Source organism: Glycine soja, chromosome 18, assembly GCF_004193775.1.
Source record: "Glycine soja cultivar W05 chromosome 18, ASM419377v2, whole genome shotgun sequence".
In the NCBI taxonomy this organism is placed as follows: domain Eukaryota; kingdom Viridiplantae; phylum Streptophyta; class Magnoliopsida; order Fabales; family Fabaceae; genus Glycine; species Glycine soja.
In genome coordinates this window covers 4,988,768-5,004,231 of record NC_041019.1, presented here as the reverse complement: position 1 = coordinate 5,004,231, position 15,464 = coordinate 4,988,768, and the positions used below count along the sequence as shown (strand labels likewise).

Below are 15,464 nucleotides of genomic sequence, written 5' to 3'. Positions count from 1 at the left end.
AAAAGGCCTTTAAATATTTTTTATACATGTAATGTATCATTTTCTTAGTTTATTACCTAAAAAATATTTTTTTTACTACCTGACATATTTTTAAAAATTTTATTTTTGATACTTAATATTAGTCTTAGTCTAATAAGTGATGGTTTGACAAACTAATAAAATGTGAAATTATTAAATAAGTGATAATATGAAAAATTAATAAAGCATCGTCTTATCGTTTAACTGACTTAAACTAACGATAACGACATGTACTAAAAATAAAATTTTGAAAATATCTAATAGTAAAATTAAAAAAAGGTAATAAATTAAAAAATAAATATATTATAGGTGAATGTGAAAATCATATTTAATTAATTAAAAATTACTTATTTTTAAAATTATTAAAATATTTAATAAAGTGTATTCAAGACATTGGATAATGGATTTATTTATTTATTTACTTTAGATTAGATTTATCTCTAAGACAAATTGGGATTGCATCATCGCCTTTTCCTCTCAAGCTAAATTACTAATTTTCGTGACCGAGGCAGAATAACCACACGTGTAAGCGTTGGTTGTTTGGCTTTAAGGACTTGGTTTATGCATAACTTGAATTTTGGAAAATTTCAATAAGTCAATATTTAACCATGCTACTTTTCAATCCAACGCAATTGTTTCATAAACATGAACTATTATAACCCATCAAGTATCCGAGTGTATAAAACATGAACTATTATAACCCATCAAGTATCCGAGTGTATAAAAAAAAAACTATAAATGTTTTAACTCAATATTTCATTTCATTATTCAATGTTTTCTTCTCAAAACATGTTCACCTAGGACATCTATTGCATTTTTTATGGTTTGGGGGTATTCCTAGAGCACTTATTAAAAAAATTAAGGGCAGCAAATGACTCCTGAATAGTGTGCAATTTTCTATTTCATAATGATTATTGATGCTTCACCCAATATAATATCAACTAAGAAGCACAGCGTTTGAGCCTTGGACATATCAACATAAGCAGTGAGAATAGTTTCAAACAATTTTGATTTGTTAGTTGCACACTCAGTAGGAATAAATGTCAAAAAAAAGTTCAAAAGTCATTGCATTTTTATAAACAGTTAGAAAAGCAGACTACAAATATGCAATAAAGAGACAATGTAAAAATAAATTACATAACATCCATAGTTGCCATCTCTTTTATATCTCAATAATGAAATGAAATTTGATAAAGATTCATCCAACCATGGTCCTCTTCCGTCCTCTTTGTCGCACTACCAGTTGGGAAAATGCATGGAAGTTAGTACTATGTCTTGAAGAAAATGTGTTAGATTTAAACAAGTATAAGAGGGAGGGTATAACCTTGTGCAAGTTTGTTCAATGTGGATGACCATTGCTTTGATGACTTCCTGTATGCAGCAAGTATCTGATCCATCTGTCCAGACAAAAATCCAATATTAAAAAATGTCAGTCAATTGGTTACTTATTCAGAACTTTTGTTTGTCTAAGTTGAAAGCATATTATAGAAGAATAAGGCTTCACTCCCTCTCACTAGAATGTGAACTTAGATGGCATTGATCTCTGGGGTAGTTGAGTAAACCTCAGCCTCTTTGGTACAAAGGAAAGTGTGATTGTTGGTGAATGAGAAGTTTCATTTGTGAGATAAGGAGACATTCTACTCAATACTATAGTCTTTGTTTCTTTATCCCAAACAATACCAATGGTGTATTACTCAGAAATTACAATAAGGATTCAAATTTGACTTAAGTTCAGAACTTTATCCCCTAATGTTTTTTCCCAAATAAACTTTAGTGCACAAACTATAAAATCCTGATTGTAAACAGTAGAAAACAGGAAATTAGAAAAAGCCTTTATGATTGGTATTTTTTGGCCAAAAATCTAATCATGGCAAAAGACCTCTCCATTGTCAGCTATAGTTAAAATATTAGTCAAAGTGCTTGCTTATGAAAATTAAGATGTAAAGTACAAGGCTTTAAACTTGGAGTACTAAAATTAATTTGGACAGAAAATTATAGATAAAATGTACCACAAGTGCCCTCTAATTCAAATTTTCATGACAGAAAACCCTGTTTTCATCTCCTTAATTTTCTATGGCATCGAAGTTAGGGGAATATGAAAAGTTTGCTTACCACATTCCCACATGACGAATGCATTGAAATAAGAGCTCTTTCCAGAACATACAAATCAACAGCCTTATCTTCTGGTAGAGTTGAAGTGAAGCTCAAACCAAAATCGATAAGAACCTACACAAAATAACTGGACTTCTGTAACACAAATTGATAACATTTCTCATGGTACATAACACGAATGGATAATTGGATATTACAGGACCTAAGAAGACATGAATGAACTCACCAACTGCTTTGTATCACTCTTCAGTAACATATTTGATGTTGTTAAATCACCATGAATAAGACCACCATCATGTAGCTTTCCAATTGCATCACCAATTTGGGATGCAATATCATCCAGCCACTCTTTATTGACAACATGTGACCTGAATTCAAGAAACACATCTTTGACAGAAGGGCCCTCAACATATTCAAATGTTAACGTGTGCAAAGCAGGATCCACAGCATACAGCACAGGAGTACAAACCCCAAGTCGCCTTGCTTTGGTCATGCACCTTGCCTCCTGCTCCAAAAACCAATTGGTGAAACAATGCATTCAAGAAATGCAACAAAACACTGCTAAACATATAGAGCTTCAGCAAGAAAAAAAAAAACATTTTTTTTTTCTAAATCTAACCGCATTTAAGCGCTTGAGGGTCAATTTTGAATCCAAAGTTGGATGCCTGTACTTCTTTGAGAAGCGTTCCTTGACAACAGATTTCCTTCCCACAAAAGAAGACTCAAAAACCCTCTGCAAAAAGGAACCAAAAAAAACATAATTCAGTCAGTGCTATTTCATAAAAAAGAATCATTCGAAACGTGGAGGGGTAGAACATGTGCAACAACAAACAAAAGCATTTTTTAGGTGAGATTGACTATAATGGAACCCATGATGCTACTGGACTCAGTTACTACTAATTTCCTCTAAAATTGAAACTTTTAGAGGAAGAACATCCCAAAGTAGCCTCACCAACAACATCCCACCTCATGCCATGAAGAACAAAGTAGCCTAACCAACAAAATCCCAAAGGTGTTCTCATTATTTCTCCAGTGAACCAAACAAAGCAGGTAAGTTATACAACTCTCCTATTTACACTAAAACAGTAAACACTCAGACAACACATTCACTAATTCATCAAGGTCATCCAAGAGAAGGGCCAAGAGAAAAACCATTTATAAGCCCTTCTCCCGTAGTTGTCTCTTCACCAGTCATAGAAGATTTTAGCTGTCATTCCACAAATAATAGAATTAAGCCAAATCAACCTCAATCTCCAGACTATCATCTCTTGAATCAAACTCAATGAATATGTTTCATCTAAGTCTGAGTGTGATAAGTTCATGGTTCCTTACTTGCTTAATGGGCTAGCCTCTGAATGCAGTTGTAGAGTTAGCTCATCCACCGATGACATCATCATTGACATGAAAAATGAACCCTTCACTGGAAATTCTGAAAACCTTGATGGCTTGGATACAATTTCACAGTTAGGCCTTGCTCCAATATTGACAAAGCTAGTGAAGTTTGATGATAAGGTCATTGAAGCCACTGAGTAGAGAAGATAAACTAAATATAATGAGCTAAAGACTCCCTAGTCTCTATCTGTCAAGAATGAGACTTAGAGTCAATTCTCAGCTAATTCTACAGGTATAAGACTTAGAGTCAATTCTCCAAAACTTGCAAGTTGCAAGCACGAAAGTTCTAGCCTATGCAAGGAGTTTGTAATCCAAAGCTTTGGAGAACTTGCTTGCCAAGTATCTTTCACTGAATTCATGCTTTAGATGCTTTGGAGTTGTATAACTTACCAGATATATTTGGTTCGATGGAAAAATAAAGACAGTAACTTTTTGGGATGTTGTCGGTGAGTTTACATCCCTTGACTGAAAATTGTCATTCTTAGGGATAAAATTCATCATAATGTCCTTACAAGGCAGAAATCAATTGCTACCAAAAAATTGAAACTAACTTCCTCTAAAATTGAAACTTACATACACAAAGGGTAGCAATCAATTGCTACCAAAAAAAACCCATGAAGTGATAACACTTACAAGGTAGGTGCACCGTTAAAACAAGAAAAAGACTGAAATTTTACGTAAAGGGTAGGTGTTAATTGAACGTTTCTGGTTGTGATTACACTTACAGCTTCAGCTCCTTGCTTGAGCAGAACGAGAGAACTATCTCTTGCGTCGGCTTCAATCTCCATAATATTGAACGTTTCTGGCAGTGAAATTCCTGGTCTTTATTTAACTCTCTTCAGCAACAATTATCTGTCCAAAAGGAGAAAGGAAAAAATTACACAATTGAAAAGAAAAAAAAAGTTGCTATTAATTCTAGTAAGAATTAGAGTTGGGCAAACTCAGTCATTTACAATTATTCCAAAAGTGAATTATTTGAAGAGCTACCAACAATTGCAATGGATACCATTCAGTACTTGCCATCAATTGCAACAAGAAGTCAATTGCAGCCTCCACAAGTTCAAGAACAAGCCAAACATGTGCCTCAATTAGGGTAACAGAACTGAACGAACAAAACGACACGTTTTGGGCCCTTTTTTTTTAATTTAATAACGTACAAAATCCAGTTAATATTCCAACAAAACCGGTCGGACTGCAGGCTGGACCGGTTAGACCGGTCTTGAAAAAAGGTTCAAAGATGCTTAAAATTTTCCGAGGATTTAAAAATCTAGAAATTAATTACTGTATAAAAAACTGTATTCTAAAATTTTAAGAAACGAGAGAAAAGTGATAGTTGAGAGTTGAAAAGATTAACCTAGAAAAAATAAGATTTATTGGTTGCAAATAGATGTCCTAAATACTTCTTTATTATACAAAAAAGAAAGATTTTTTTTATAAAATAAAATACTCCCACATATGTTTATTTAGGTTCCACTCATTCGTCTCACTAAACGTAAGGTTTCTTTTTTTTAATTTATATATATATAAGAAAACCTCTTATTTATCTTTAGAAAATTAAAGTTCACTTGATGGAAATTAGCATCCAACACAATATTTTAGTATGAACTGTGAAGTACTCGGGTAAGTTTGTTTAAGATTAAAAAAGTGATTTTGGTATAAGATAATCTATTGATTATATTTTAGATTTTTTTAAAAAAATAAAAATTAATTTACGTTTGTTTATAATCATAAAAATCAATTTTTCTTTCTTTGCATTTGATTTTATTGAGAAACTATTAGAAACAGTCCCTCATTTTAATCAAATTTTAGATTCTTTTTAGCTTTTGATAATTTTTTTTTGTGTATATCACATATTTTTTATCTTTTGAGTAGGATTATTATGAACAGTAAAATACTCCCTTGAAGTATTTAGCATAGCTTGAATAATTATACATCAATTAATTCATGTATTTGATGGTGTCTTCGATGATTTAAAAAGGCTTAAACAAACAGCTAAAAAACTAAAAAAATGTAAATATGTTGAACGCATTCAATTTGGCATAGCAGTCCTTGCTTGACCTATATACTAAAAAGCTTAGAGTTTAGCTTTTTTAAAATAGAAGTTTAAGTTAAAAAAATATCAATCCTTAGAAAAAAAATTTATAAAAAAAAGTCAACTACTTCTGATTGGCTAACTTGTTTACACACCGTATAATACATATACCACAATTTATTAAAAAAAAACTCAAATTTTCCATTGAGATAATATGAAGACAACATATATAGGTAGGGTAGGAGAGCTTTTGAGATTAAATTAAGTTTAAATCTAAATTCTAAAATGGTATATGAACCTATCATATTATCTAGTTTCATAATCCTATGAGTAACAACTTTAATTCTCATTCCATCTCCATCCCAATTGGATACCTATATACCCATCTCCATTGGCAACTCACAGCATAGGCAACACAATCCCAACATATAGTAGAAACAATTTTCAGTTTAATCTAGCAGTGGTGCCCCGATGAGATAGTACAATTAAATGCAAATCGCAACATGAATGAAAAATCAAATTTGGTACAATGAAGTCTAAAGGAGAGACGGTGTCACACAATGAGAGGCTCAGTCACGTTAGTGTCGACACTCGAAGTTGAACTCACAGAGGTAAGAGGAACAGACACAGTCTCGCACGTGTGATTAGATTTAGGGTTCCACAGTCACAGACTCACTCTTGAAGTGTTAAACATAAAACTCAAAAAATGCATAATTATTTTTTCAAAAAAATTATATATAATATATATTATTTACTTAAATGGCATATTATTATATTTATATTAATATTAATATATATGTATACATGTGACATGTCACTATTAGAAAATATGCTTTCTACATCGGTTATTTATGACTTTCAACATCGGTTTTTCAACCGATGTTGAAAGTACCGACGTTGATAATATTATCGTTAACATCGGTTTTTCAAAAACCGATGTTAAAGTAAAATTACCAACATCGGTTATATAAATAACCGATGTTGCTAATATGAATTACACCCAGAAAATGTATATTAATATTGAAAGTTAACATCGGTTTTTACAAAAAACCGATGTTAACGAATGTGTTACTGTTGACAGTTAACATCGGTTTTTATAAAAAACCGATGTTAACGAATGTGTTATTATTGACAATTAACATCGGTTTTTATAAAAAAATCGATGTTAACGAATGTGTTACTATTCACAGTTAACATCGGTTTTTATGAAAACCGATGTTAACGTGGGTTAACATCGGTTTTTTCAAAAAACTGATGTTAACGGATGTGTTACTATTGATAGTTAACATCGGGTTTTTCAAAAAACCGATGTTAACCCACGTTAACATCGGTTTTTATAAAAAACCGATGTTAACGAATGTGTTACTATTGAATTTTAACATCGGTTTTTTACAGAAAACCGATGTTAACGAATGTGTTATTGTTGACAGTTAACATCGATTTTTTTAAAAAACCGATGTTAACGAATGTGTTGCTATTGACAGTTAACATCGGTTTTTATAAAAAACCGATGTTGTTTTCAGGAATTTTTTTTATATAATGTCTTTGTTTTTACAAAAAACCAAAATTTAACCTGTAAATTTAAAATCAGACCATACAGCACACAACATATATCATTTGCATTCAGTTTTCAAATAGATTTTAGCAAAAAACTAGCTATCAACAAAGGTTGTTCAATGTTAAGATGAAATAACAATTGTAAAAAATATAATGCAAAGTACGTAAACTAATTTATTAACCTAAAGTTACATAGTTGCCTAACATCCTATGTTTGATTTCTAACTTTTAGATAATATTGTGCCCACTGTATGCGAAGTGCCTTAAATCTCTCTGCTTCCAATGGTCTAACTTCATTAAAATACTGCATGATGAAATAAAAAAATAAATTAATAATGTAATAACAATTATAAAAAAACCAAATTTGTTTGTAATAAACAATTATCGTCTCCCAATTATTCCTGAAAGATCCTAAGATTATCGTGGACATCCAGTGCATCACGTAGTAGCCACATTCAGTGATTCCTTTTTGTCTATTACACTAAATACATAATGAAATTTGGATATTAATTAAACGTTAACTACAATTAGTGTACACACACATAAAATATATATAAGTAGAACTTTTATTTAAATCACGTACCTTAACAACAATCCACCTAGCAGCAGCCTTGGATTTCGGTTGTGGAGTATCATCAAGTCCTTTCAAAGCACTAGTGTTGAATATAAGGAACATTAAAATATTGATGTTGTTGAGTTATGCCAATGAAAATGTATTGAAAACAATACTGACCTGTTAATTATTCCCTTAAGGTAGTTGTCTGGCCTGTTATGCAAAGAACAAAACCAGACAACTAGGTTTTCCTTAGGTAGAATGACGACCATTTGCCAGTGTCCACTGCAGTAGAGACGAATATAGTTTATTGTAGTAGTATAGATTATTTAAATTCAATTATTGTGTTTGACTTACCTATTCAGATAGGCTTCAAGGTAAACATCTCGTTTTGAACTCTGTATCCAACTCTTGATGTAACTTTCGGATTCAAATTGTGATTGTCCAGATCTCTGAATGGACTGTGGCTCGAGGAATCCATACACATCAGAATTCCCCGCTCGCACACTTGTCTCAGTCAGATGGCTGTGTTGTTAAGTCAAAGTTAATTATGTATGAATTTAAAACAATTACTTTGGTAATTAATAGTAATCTAAAATGACTTACAGAATCCACAACTGTATAACTGATATGCTGAGACATTGACCACCATGTGCAATTTCAGAGAGATCTTCGTGCTTTATATACAACGGGAAGTTTTGATTAAACACCCCGAATATGGTAGCATCCCACATAACCTGGAGCGGCTTCAAAAACAGTTGTGGGATGGTCAATGTCATCAGGTACAGGGGATCATCGACCTCTTCATCCGGGCTTTCTGGAGGTTTTGCTGGAGACACAGCTGCCTATTGATAAAACATAGTTAATTAGCAAGTTTTGATTACAGTGAACAAATTAATTGAAAAAAAATAAACATATAATCAGAGTAAAATACCTGTTCTGATAAACACTTCACAAGATGTGTTGGCCAAGCAAGGAAAGTGTTAAGTGTCTGCCCCACTAAGGTAACCTCGTCAGTGGGTATAGGAACGAGAGCCTCTGTATCTTTAGCCTCCTCAACACCAACCTTGACTTGGCCATGCAACAACGGGATGTTGTGAACTGTTGTGGATCCCTCGTAAAGTCTTCCTAGGGCAACCAAGCGGGAAGGATTTTCTTCAATATATAGGCCGCATTTGTCTGAGTCACCCATCCCTGGATTGTTCCCTGAGGGAGCAACACAACTCTCCTTTGTACTGACACGAGGACCTGAGGGACCAACCTCTGGCTCTGGAGGTAGTGCAATTCCCTGTGATTGCATCTGAGACTGAAACTGTGACTGCATTTGGCTGAAGGATTCCATCATCTTTCGAGTCACTTTTTCTGTGATTGACTCCTCCAGTTGGTCTCTGATTTGTTGGGTCAGCTGTTCTAGGTCTTCAAGAGGCATGGAGGAAGAACTGCGGGATGTTCGTGAAGCTGATCCAAAGTATTGCTTTATGGTAACACCGGTTCCAACAGCACGAACACGGCCAGGGTGCTCTGGTCGCCCAATGGCAGCAGTCAGGATATCCTGACGTCCATGGGGGACAAACGATCCCTGTGACGCCTGCTCGTCCAAAGAATCCTGTACCGAACACATATTTGTCCAAGGAATTCACAAAATACACAAAGATAATTACAATTATTAATTAAAAATGACTTACAATCCTGTCAGCTATTTCCTTTGCTGCCTCAGACGTCATCTGTCCAGTTTTCTTCGTGCGGGCCATCTTCCATTTCACGTGGCGTCTGATGGGAGATGGAGGGTCAATGATGTCCTCAGTGCTTCCAGACTGGGCAGCTTCTTCCAGTCTTTTCTTTGCCTTCTCAGCCATGAGTTTTTCTTCTAAATATTCATAACCCCCACGAGACAATACGTGGGGGGCAGTGTTTTGCTTCTGGGAGGCCTGTGCCTTTTTTCGTACATCCTACAAAAGTTTAACATTAATGAAAATGATTATTACAATAAATTATAAGAAATGATTTTGTTGTGGAAAACAACTAAAATGACAAAGTACATACCTCCCATGAGGGGTCTCTATGGGTCTGACAAAACTGAGTCCATTTCTCCTTGCTAATGCCATATTTTTCACAGACAATGTCGTCCGCACCGTCCTTGTCGACTGCAAGTGGCCATTTCCTAGTCAAGTCAGATTTAAATTGCCTCCAGCGCTCGCCGACAATCTGAAGAATTTTCTTCTTTGTCCTATTGTCAGAAGCTTCAGGGATTTGAAATTCCGCCTGACAAACAATAAATTAGGTTTTGTTGTAAGTAAATAACAAATTTAGACTATTAAAGAAAATCAACGAAGAAAACTCAAATACCTGAATATCCTCCCATATCAAATCCTTCTGAGCAGTAGGGACTTCCTTCCAGGTGTCATATGTCACGTCGACCTTATCACGAGCGACAATCCCCAAATATGTTCTTAATTTCTTCTTGTAGGGACCATCGGCCTTGCCGGTAGCAGGATCGACGTTGACCACAGGTCTTTCTGCCCCAGGTGGTCTAGTGGCCAATGATCGTAGCCGTGTCGCCTTGCGTGTCCGCTTCAACGTAGATGGAGACGCATCAGCGTCTGCAGGAGGAGGAGGAAGAGGAGGAGGAGGCGAGGCAGGTGGAGTATCCATGGTCCTTTAAAGAAAAAAAGTTGAGTTAGTTAATATTATCAAATACGAATCCTCTTCGGAGAGATATCTCTACCTCTTTGAATCAGTTTTTCAATCTTTTTATTTATCCATCATTTGTTTTCTTCTTTTCAATTGAAAAAGCTCCACCGAAACAAAGCATTCATTTCAACGAAACGCAGTGAACAATAGAAATCAGTAACAGAAAAACACAACATGAAGGCATTAATATAAAAGAGAAGAAAAACAAGTTTACCTTTCTTGCCGTGGCGTTATCGGCTGCTTCTTGCCTTTCTTCTAGAAGTTTCACGCCCCTTCTTTTCTTGCCTTTCTTTTGGCTGCTTCTAGAATAAAATAATACTATAAATTCTTCTATATATGTAAACTATAATCAGAATAATCTTGAATGAAAGCTCTTTTAGTTGTTATTCTTGAGCGTGAGTATTTTAAGAGTTTTTTTTCCATCTCTTTCAACCTCTAGTTCTAATTTAAATTTAAATTTTTTAAAAGAAATTACGAATAATTAAAAATAATAATATATCACATATAAATTATTTATTATAAATTTAAAATATAACTTTTATGTTCAAAAATATTTATTTATTATAAATTTTATTCAGAATATAATTTATATATTATATATTATAAATTATAAATTATAAATTATAAATTTTACTTCCTGTAATATAAAATTGATTATAAAAAATATAACTTATTACTATTAAGTTGATCTCTAATGTTATAACTTAATAAAAAATAATTTTAAATAACGATAGAATTAATACTTAATATTTTTTATATTTAGGATTAAATTTTTTATTTTTTAAAAATTAATTTAACATTATCTCTTTTCAGATATTTTCAAAGGTAAAAAAGTATTTATCATCAAACTAAAATTTAAAATTATATTTGCAAGGTCCATGGCTATGATTAAGGCGTGTTTGTTGGCTTCCCTTGAAACTTGAAGTTGCAGGAGAGAAAAAAAAATTGAATTGGGCGGGAGCGTTAAGTCCACTTTATTTCTTGTCTTAATGAGTCTGAGGATTTGGGTTTCAAGACATTTATTGGTATTATTATTACTGTTAAAAAAACAGAAACGATGATGAAATTTGAGTCTCTTCCGCTTCCATGGACTTTCTTTCATACTCCTATTATACGGGAATTTAAAAATTATGAAAACTCTCTCTTTCAAAGATGTAATTTCTTTACAAATTTAAAACGAAATTTATAATAAGCAGTAGTTGTTAAGAATAGTAAAGAAGTGTTTTTCTTATAGAAACAATTGTTGTAAAGAATTGTCACATGTGAAATCCATTATATGATATTTTTGTTACCTGCCAAACACTGGTCAGGATTTATAAGAAAAAAATTGGAATGCACTTCTATTCATAAATTGACTCACAATATAGTCAGTTTTTGTTTCCAAATTTGAAGGACCAACGCCCAAAGACAACCAAACTAAACAAAGTCCAGACTTTTCGAATAAGAAAAAATTATTTATACCAAAAGATTATTATTAATAAGTAATTTTTAAGATGCAAAGCATCGGGTTTCTTTACTTATTTAAAAAACTATTTTGGTATCGATAATTTAATTTAAAAAATGATAAATGTAATAAAAATAAATTACATGTGAATTATAATTAACTCTAAATTTAAAGACTTAAAACATAATTTTCATGTCTCATGAAAATATTTTTATTTTTGTTCTAAAAATTTTGTTTAGAAATAATGAAAATATCATTTTTTTAAATCCTACAAATATATGAGATAACTATAATTATTTAAATTAAACCACTGTAACATATATTTTTGATAAATCAAATTAATATATACAAATATTTTAATTTATTTTTAATTTAAAGATAATACGATAGCATAAATATAGTAGGATTTCATAGAATTTTTAAACAATATTCTCCATTTACCTTTTTATGAAGATTTTTTTTATTTTTATAATAATTAAATCAAAATATATTAGTAATAAATTTTTAATTTTTTTACCATATAATTGATTTTACCAACATTCTATAAAAATTCTATAAAAGTTAAACTCTATTATTAAAAACAGTTTTTTTTTCAATTTAACTAATATCAAATAATTTATATAAATGTGTGTTATATTTAAATGATAATCATGAAATAATAAAATTAAAATTACGAAATTCATTTTAAAAATTTAGTTTAATTTTTAAATGTTTACCTTTTGAATTTATTATTGTTTATTAATTATTATTTTTTTAATTAAAATATAATTAATAACGCAATATATGTTTTTTTTTAAATATATAAATAATTAAAAAAAAATTATATTAACATCGGTTTTTTCTAAAACTGATGTTAACATCATTAGTTAACATCGGTTTTTGAAAAATCGATGTTAACTAATGATGTTAACATCGGTTTTTCAAAAAATCGATGTTAATGCATACACGTTAACATCGGTTTTTTGGAAAACCGATGTTAACGTAAGATATGTTAACATCGGTTTTTGAAAAACCGATGTTAACATATCATACGTTAACATCGGTTTTTGAAAAACCGATGTTAACTAATGATGTTAACATCGGTTTTTCAAAAACCGATGTTAATGTGTATGCATTAACATCGGTTTTTTGGAAAATCGATGTTAAGAATAATACTTTATTTACAAATATGCCACCGCGTTTAACTTAACATCGGTTTTGTCCAAAACCGATGTTAATAAACCGATGTTAAAACTGCTTTTTATAGTAGTGTGTGGGACACGATTCATACTATAGTATTTGTATTTATCTCCATATCTGAGTAAATTTGTAGATAAATATTCACCTTCATCTCCAGTATACAAGTAATTATTTTTTTGTTTGTGGATATTTTTATAAATACTAATAAGATTCGAGTAAATTTTATCATTCTGTTAACTTAACTAAATATAGTGCTGTAACAATGGAAAATAACTCTTACTCTAAGAATTAATATCTAGGGATTGAGTTACATCTAAATCTAATTTTAAAAAAAATATATACCTAGTAATATTATTAAAATATATAATTATCAATAATAATATTTTAAAAATACCTATTAAGGTCACATGAATAGACTTTTAGATTATATCATACTTTTAAATAAGTTAGATCATATCTTAAAAATTATGTACAAACCAAACTCAAACTACAAGCTGACTTAATTAGTTTATTCTATTTTTACCGTTAACTACACTATAAATGACTAACCATAAAACAAACAAGAATTGTTAGAATGTGTATGAATTTTTATTTTGTAGAGAAATATCCCATATTTAGCACTCACAAATAGCAGGCCATATATGATAATATTTTGTATACATATGCTTACCCTAACTAAATGAAATAGACACTAAGACACTACTTAAATTATAATTAAAACATTGTTAAGAATTATTTTAATGAAATATCAAATTTCGAACAATTTAATTTAATTTGGCTACTATTTGTCCTCAATTATTTTTGGTTTATCTGCACGCATATATATTACACGAAGAACCCTTATAGTGTTATCACTTGCAACAACACCAAATTTCTTTATGCTCCCCAATAAAACCAAACCCCTTCTTCTCTCAAAGTCTCAACCTTCAATACTTCGTTTTCTCCCGCCACGACCTTCCCTGTGCCAAATCAAGCAAACCCATGCACACGTCGTCGTTTCGGGCCACCACGCCCGCATCACCGCCCACCTTCTCTCTCTACTTTCTCTCTCCTCCCCCGTTCCGTTCCCGCTCCATTACTCTCTCTCCCTCTTCAACTCAATCCCGTTCCCCACCGTCTTTGCCTTCAACTCCCTCATCCGCTGCCACGCCAAAGCGAACTCACCACCCTCTCTTTCTCTTTCTCTCTACTCTTCAATGCGACGCCGTTTCCTCAACCCCAACCAGCACACCTTCACCTTCGTGCTGCACGCGTGCAGTAAGAGCACAAACACCAACCCGGGTGTTCAAATTCATGCACACTTGATCAAGTTCGGCTATGCATGCCACGTGTTTGTTCGGAACGCGCTGATTCACTTGTATTGCGAGTGTTCCTGTGTTGATTCTGCCAAGAGGGTGTTTGCAGAAGACACCCTTTGCAGCGACGTGGTGACATGGAACTCCATGTTGGCCGGTGCGGTGAGAAACGGGGAAGTTCGTTTTGCAGAGAAGATGTTTGATGAAATGCCTGAAAGGGATGTTGTGTCGTGGAGCACCATGATAACGGGGTACGTTCAAAATGGGCTCTTGGAGGATGGGTTGGAGTGCTTTAGAGACATGACGGAGACAAGGGTCAGGCCTAACGAGGCAATATTGGTGACTTTGCTTTCGGTTTCGGCGCAGCTGGGTTTACTTGGGTATGGGGGGGTTGTTCATTCTACCATTGAGGGGTTGAGGTTTCCAATGACTGTTCCTATAGGGACTGCTTTGGTTGACATGTACGCAAAGTGTGGTTGCATTGAAAAAGCTAGGATCTTGTTTGATGGGATGGTGAAGAAGGATGTGTGGACGTGGAATGTCATGATTTGTGGGCTAGCTTCGCATGATCGTGCAAAGGAGGCACTCACACTGTTTCAGAGGTTCATTGATGAAGGTTTTCGTCCCGTGAATGTGACGTTTGTGGGTGTGCTTAATGCTTGTAGTAGGGCCGGTTTGGTGGGTGAAGGGAGGCATTACTTTAAGTTGATGGTGGATGGTTATGGCATTCAGCCAGAGATGGAGCATTATGGGTGCATGGTTGATCTCCTGGCTCGTGCTGGTTTAGTTGATGACGCAGTTCGGTTGATTGAGGGAATGACAGTTGCGCCGGATCCTGTGATGTGGGCGACGCTGCTTGATGCGTGCAAGCTTCATGGATATGCGGAGATGGGGGAGAAGATTGGGAATAAGTTGATAGAGTTGGATCCAACGCATGATGGGCATTATGTGCAGTTGGCTGGAATATATGCAAAAGCGAGAAAATGGGAAGATGTAATTAGGATTCGGGGATTAATGAGTGAGAAAATTGCCAGCAAAGTTGCTGGGTGGAGCTTGATTGAAGTGCAGGATAGAGTTCATCGCTTTGTTGCAGGGGACAGAGAGCATGAATGTTCTTCAGATATTTACAAAATGCTTGAAACAATAGGATTGAGGATAGCTGAAGCTGGTTTATTCACTAAAGTATCTTAA

The 15,464-nt window shown here is 33.2% G+C and overlaps 3 protein-coding genes across 8 annotated transcripts; 1 reads left to right on the top strand and 2 right to left on the bottom strand.

The window, feature by feature from the left end:
- Nucleotides 1-1,013: 1,013 nt before the first annotated feature.
- On the bottom strand, nucleotides 1,014-4,656 carry LOC114395065 (EKC/KEOPS complex subunit TP53RK-like). Of its 6 annotated transcripts, none has more exons than XM_028356759.1 (7): nucleotides 4,529-4,656; nucleotides 4,248-4,374; nucleotides 2,750-2,863; nucleotides 2,357-2,635; nucleotides 2,131-2,244; nucleotides 1,343-1,415; nucleotides 1,014-1,254 (listed from the first exon to the last, which is right to left on the bottom strand). In XM_028356759.1, the coding sequence occupies exons 2-7, from the start codon at nucleotides 4,308-4,310 to the stop codon at nucleotides 1,217-1,219; spliced, it is 681 nt and encodes a 226-aa protein (XP_028212560.1). In that variant the 5' UTR covers nucleotides 4,311-4,374; nucleotides 4,529-4,656; the 3' UTR covers nucleotides 1,014-1,216. The 6 variants fall into 6 exon arrangements, with proteins under 6 accessions (XP_028212560.1, XP_028212561.1, XP_028212562.1 ...); XM_028356760.1 differs by having other exon boundaries at nucleotides 4,510-4,643; XM_028356761.1 differs by having other exon boundaries at nucleotides 4,514-4,643.
- Nucleotides 4,657-9,681: 5,025 nt separating this feature from the next.
- On the bottom strand, nucleotides 9,682-10,319 carry LOC114396044. Its single transcript, XM_028357938.1, has 2 exons — nucleotides 10,011-10,319; nucleotides 9,682-9,926 (listed from the first exon to the last, which is right to left on the bottom strand). Exons 1-2 carry the CDS (start codon nucleotides 10,314-10,316, stop codon nucleotides 9,687-9,689), a joined length of 546 nt encoding a protein of 181 aa, XP_028213739.1. The 5' UTR covers nucleotides 10,317-10,319; the 3' UTR covers nucleotides 9,682-9,686.
- Nucleotides 10,320-13,856: 3,537 nt separating this feature from the next.
- Nucleotides 13,857-15,464, top strand: LOC114396272 (pentatricopeptide repeat-containing protein At5g48910-like). The gene has a single exon (XM_028358172.1). The coding sequence runs from the start codon at nucleotides 13,857-13,859 to the stop codon at nucleotides 15,462-15,464; it is 1,608 nt and encodes a 535-aa protein (XP_028213973.1).